Below are 5,566 nucleotides of genomic sequence, written 5' to 3'. Positions count from 1 at the left end.
ATTTTATTTCAATAATGTTTCATATTATATAATGCGTCCATATTTTGATATTTGGGATAAGGTTTATATTTTTTTTAGGGTTTAGTGATTTGTGTTTTGAATTTAGTTTATAGAAGATCTTAGTTGACTTTGGGATAATCATTTTCCCTGCAATCATATATATATGTCAAAATTTGAACATTAATATTAATATATACTATGTTATTTCGTTTGTTACTATTCTATTTTGTTAATGCTTCATATTATGTACTATGTGAAAATTTGATATTTGGTGTAGGGTTTATATTTCTTTTTAGGGTTTAGTGATTAGAGTCTTGGTTTTTTCTTTTTTAGGGTTTAGTGATTAGTGTTTTGGATTTAGTTTATGGAAGGTTTGAGTTAACTTTAGGGTAATCATTACTTTCTTTCCTATTTGGTTTGTTACTACTCTATTTTGATAATGATTCATATTATGTATTATGTGCAGATTTGATATTTGTGTTAAGGTTTATATTTCTTTTTGGGGTTTAGTGATTAGTGTTTTAAGTTTATATTTCCTTTTAAAGTTTAGTGATTAGTATTACTATTTCATTTGTTACTATGTACTATGATATTTTATTTGTTACTACTCTATTTTGACAATATTTCATATTATGCACTATGTACAGATTTAATATTTAGATTAAAGTTTATATTTTTTTTTAGGATTTAGTGATTAGTGTTTTGGATTTAGTTTATGAAAGATTTGGGTAGACGTTTTGGTAAACATTACATCCACTATTATTAAACTATTTTATAATTTCATTAATATGAACTATACCATTTAGAATGTTCTATTCTATTTACTGTTTATCTTCTTCTATAACATTATCTCTTTCTCCAATCATCGCAGTCATAACATAACCATCACTGCTTGTTTTGGATTTGACGAGCTCTGTTTCATCCTTAATTACTTCTACTGTAGCCACCATGTTCACCACCACCGCCAGCGGCGCGATAGCCACTATTGCTGCAATAATCATCAACGTCGTTTTATTCTAAGATAAATTGGGATGATTGGAGGAAGAAATAATTTTACCGGCAACCAGTTCAAAAAAAGGACAAAATCGGGAAAATATTGCCTAAATGCTATGAAATCTAATAACGTCAAAATCAACGTCATATTCTTAATTTTTTACCAAAATATGGCTCGTTGGCAAATAAACCCTTATTGTAATGAGTATTTGTTTCAAATAAATCAAGTACAAGTAGCAAAGCAAATCACTTGAATAATATAAACTAAATAGCAAGTATCTGGAAATTAAGTATTTGCCCCATGTTTATCCGTGGATGATATATATTTTACGTTTTTATATATAAAAAATTGTATTAAAAAAGATATTTTAATAATTTACTAAAAATATATCTAGATTTTAGATTTTGAACTAAGAATTCAAACTGTGCACTATTTTACTTTACTTTTAAGTAATATGACCCCAAGGAGGAATAATTAAAGGTTGAATGGTTAAAATGAGAGAAGTTGTATTGCATGAACCCCTGACAATTATCTAGAGTAGGTAAGATTAACATGATTTGCACACGCTATTGACAGTGCATCATTCTGAAACCATACAGCCACTACAGTCTGATCCCTAGCCCCGAGAAAATTTAGCAATGACACATTTCATTTAGGTGGCATAACACCCCCAACACTTATGATTTTCTCATCATTCACTAAAAAGAATAAGTTTAACCCATGCCCATACCTCTTGCAATGAACAATCACACAATAAATTACTACTGAATGACAAGCCAAAAAGAATAGAAGGGGATCTCATGGACTTCGTCAAGGAGGCCCTCTATCTCCACTTCTCTTTATTATTCTAACAAAAGTACTGATATCATAAATTAGAAGGGCATATGTATATGTAGAAGGAAGACTCTCAGGGATAACTATATCTAGTGAGCCCAAATTTTGTTGCAAAGTGAGCCCAAACAAAGTTAAAGCTTATCAATTATTCAATTTTGTTGCAAAGCTTGGCAAAACATGAAATTCTTTAATTACGGCGATCAAATCTTTGTAATCTGTTCCAAAGGTCTGACATATCGAATGCTGAAACATACTCTCTATCGCCCATCGTAGTGTTTCTATTTCTGAATACAAGGTAGACTCTCGCCGTAGGTAATTTCGTGTCCCCATAAATTGAAGTATTTCTAAGCTGTACATCCACACCCGCTAAACTATGCTGTGGATGTCCAAAATCCATCTATCATGCATATATTATCCAAGCTTAAGATTTGAGGTTCATCCATAGTAAGCTCTCGTGGAATAGGTGACACCATTTTTGTTTGCATTGAACCATTACTCTCTGAATAACTACCGAGAATAATTAGTTTTTTATTAAAATTGAGAATATCATGAAATTTATATAATGAAGTTTCACTATATGTTTATTTATATTGATAGCAACACTAGTTGTTTTTTTGACATAATGTTTTTTAAATGTCACTCCCTTCTCCATTATCCACAGAACCATAACCTTGTGGGCTCAGCTTTTGTCCCCCTTTGAGTATTAGTAAACAACTTTACCCATATGACCTAATCTTTAAAATATTACATTGTTATTCTATACATTTAATACTCACTCACTCATTGATTTGTTTTGTAACGCTCCCAATTATTTTAAACTCAATAATTTAAAAATCCTCTAATCATGCCTAATAATTCCCCCCTCTCCTGTTTTTTCTTGCTCTAGATCACAACTACAACTTAACGGTATAGGAAAAAGAAAATGATTCCACCTTCCACCACTAATCATATATTAATTTAATCTTGCTCCGACTTATAAACCTAAACATTGGTAAGGAAAACAAAATTGGAGAGAAAAATATATATTCTCTTTCTCTTCCATCAAGCAAAGCTTCCCAGAATCAAACTCTTTTCTGGGTAAATTGTGCTCTTTTCTTAAGGAAAAAAGAATGGGAACGTCTGTTCATCCACGAAACCCAGAAACAAATCTTCAGGGCAGTTCCTTAAATGCTCCCATTCTCACTTCTCCAGATCTCGCCAATGAGAAAGGACTGAAGACCCGTTTGAAAAAGATGATCTTTGATCTGGGTCTCGCTTGTTTCCTTCCTCCTCCAGCTGGACCACGCTCAATAGAAAACTCCGGCAACAACAGTGGAAGCGGCGGAGATAACAACAAGGCGTGGCTTTTGGCGGAGACAGCTCCGGAGAATATAAACCACGACCCACACTCTGTTCATTCTTCGTTTAGATTCAGCCTCTGCTCACAAACTGAGCTTGAGAAGATGAAAGGAGGAGAAGCGCCTTCGCTGTCTGCTTCCTCTTCCTGTCGGAATTTATCAGTCTCCGGTGGCTCCGCGACGGTTCTGATGGTGAATCTGGAGAATGGAGTAAAGGAAACTGGGAAATCTACAGACGAATTGACGTGGACGAGAGCTCGATCGCTGGAGAAGAGTATCTCTCCGGTAGCTAACACTTTGGTTCGGTTCAGCTACGGCGAAATCGTCGCCGCCACTCGTAATTTCTCCAAAGGTACGTTCTCGTTGAGCTTTAAGTTCCATGTAATTTTTTTGGAGAAAGGTGTTGACTTTTTGACTTTTTTTTATAGGGAGAGTGTTAGGAAGAGGAGCTTGTAGCTATGTGTTCAGGGGTAAAATCGGAATTTGGAAAACGGCTTTAGCGATCAAAAGGCTTGATAAAGAAGACAAAGAGTCTCCAAAATCTTTTTGTAGAGAGTTGATGATTGCAAGCTCTCTTCACAGCTCAAACATTGTGCCTCTTCTTGGTTTCTGTATAGATCCTGAAGAAGGTTTATTCTTGGTTTACAAGTACGTCTCAGGTGGTAGCCTTGAACACTATTTACACGGTAAGAGAAAAGTTTTACCATCTCCTTTGCTGCTTTATAGATCAAAGCTAATCTTAAAGACTGACGCTAGTTTTTCGTTTTTTTATTAATAGATAAGAAGAAGAAGAAAGGCATGAAAGCCGCTTTGCCTTGGTCAGCAAGGTACAAGGTAGCACTAGGGATCGCTGATGCGATTGCTTATTTGCATAATGGAACAGAGCAGTGTGTTGTTCATAGAGATATCAAACCCTCCAATATACTCCTTTCCTCAAAGAAGATACCAAAGGTAAAGACAAAGTCTTTCTTTAGGGAATGAATGATGTATTAGATTCTTGAAATAATAATTGTTTTGTGCGGATTTTTCGTTACAGTTGTGTGACTTCGGGTTAGCTACTTGGACCGCTGCACCTTCTGTTCCTTTCCTTTGCAAGACCGTGAAAGGCACATTCGGGTATAGATCGAAACCTACGATGCACGAGTTTTGTTCTTTCTCATTTATAGCCACTTCTTAATGATCTAATCCGCTATGCAGATATCTAGCTCCAGAGTATTTCCAACATGGTAAGATATCTGACAAGACCGATGTTTACGCCTTTGGTGTTGTGTTGCTTGAGCTGTTAACCGGTAGAAAACCAATCGAACCAAGAAGATCATCTGGTGAAGGAAATTTAGTTGTTTGGGTATGTCACACCATTTCTTTATCACACTAATAATATTGTCCTAAAACTTTGATTGGAAAAAGACTTTAATTATTTTATTTTTTTGTATATAGGCGAAACCGTTGTTGGATAGAGGGATTGAAGCTATAGAAGAGCTACTTGATCCGAGATTGAGATGTACAAGAAAAAACTCGGTTTACATGGAGCGGATGATCCGTGCTGCAGCGGCATGTGTGATCAATGAAGAGTCTCGAAGACCTGGTATGGAAGAGATAGTCACAATCTTGAAAGGTGGAGAAGGAGGACTAGAGACAAGAACATACTCAAGCAGGAAAACCAATACAAGTCTTTCGAGTATGATTGACACTTACACACAGTTGCAACAGACCAAATCCGAGATGAAATGTCATCTTGATCTTGCGATGCTTGGAGTAACTGATTTGGAAGACGATGGTCATTTATATGAACGGTAAAAACATTTGAGAGGAATTAATAAAAAGTGTGTAAATAGGTAATTAATGGACTGTTTGGAAGTTTGGAACTAATCAGTGAATTTGCCATGCATTTCGTTTTTTTTTTTTTGGTTTCCACTAGAGAAAACCGGTTTAGTCTTTTTATTTTCCGGTTTGGTTGGTGAGAGAATGTCATATTCTCCGGTTACGTTTTTTGTTTTGGGAAATGTATCGAAAAAGGGGAAAACGGCCGATTCCACCATGAACTTGATGTCTCCATTGTTTTCATACACAAACTATTGAATCAAGCCAAAACCACCACGAACTAAGTTTAATTTTGAATTTCAGACATGAACTTTTCCAATCTGGTTAATTACTACATAACCGAATCTGATTTCGGTTTATTTAGCTTCGGGTGCTGACATGGCACACACGAGGCTAGAATGGTATTGGTCGGTTTAAAATCAGACCAAATTAATTTTTTTTTTCAATTTGCCTTGACAAAACGGCGTCGTTTTGTCGTCTGAAGTAAAAAAAAATTGGGAAAATTAAAATTAGGGTTCATCGTGATTTTAGAAGAACAGAACAAAGAAGAAGAAAGAGGAAAACAGAGACGTCATGGGAG

At 35.2% G+C, this 5,566-nt stretch overlaps 1 protein-coding gene across 1 annotated transcript; it reads left to right on the top strand.

Annotated features, from left to right (window-relative positions):
• Positions 1 to 2,623: 2,623 nt before the first annotated feature.
• Positions 2,624 to 5,175, top strand: LOC106336595 (serine/threonine-protein kinase CDL1-like). Its single transcript, XM_013775462.1, has 6 exons — positions 2,624 to 3,517; positions 3,594 to 3,851; positions 3,944 to 4,116; positions 4,202 to 4,281; positions 4,363 to 4,510; positions 4,603 to 5,175. The coding sequence occupies exons 1-6, from the start codon at positions 2,938 to 2,940 to the stop codon at positions 4,960 to 4,962; spliced, it is 1,599 nt and encodes a 532-aa protein (XP_013630916.1). The 5' UTR covers positions 2,624 to 2,937; the 3' UTR covers positions 4,963 to 5,175.
• The last annotated feature ends 391 nt before the right edge of the window (positions 5,176 to 5,566 follow it).

Source organism: Brassica oleracea, chromosome C4, assembly GCF_000695525.1.
Source record: "Brassica oleracea var. oleracea cultivar TO1000 chromosome C4, BOL, whole genome shotgun sequence".
In the NCBI taxonomy this organism is placed as follows: domain Eukaryota; kingdom Viridiplantae; phylum Streptophyta; class Magnoliopsida; order Brassicales; family Brassicaceae; genus Brassica; species Brassica oleracea.
The sequence above is the reverse complement of the archived record's forward strand: the minus strand, read 5'-3'. Positions and strand labels throughout refer to the sequence as shown.

Bases quoted from the DNA above. Each gene is read 5' to 3' on its own strand.
- LOC106336595 (XM_013775462.1), top strand. From the start codon at position 2,938: ATGGGAACGTCTGTTCATCCACGAAACCCAGAAACAAATCTTCAGGGC. The intron at 4,282-4,362 runs GTATAGATCGAA...TCCGCTATGCAG, and splicing joins ACCGTGAAAGGCACATTCGG to ATATCTAGCTCCAGAGTATT. The intron at 4,511-4,602 runs GTATGTCACACC...TTTTGTATATAG, and splicing joins AAGGAAATTTAGTTGTTTGG to GCGAAACCGTTGTTGGATAG.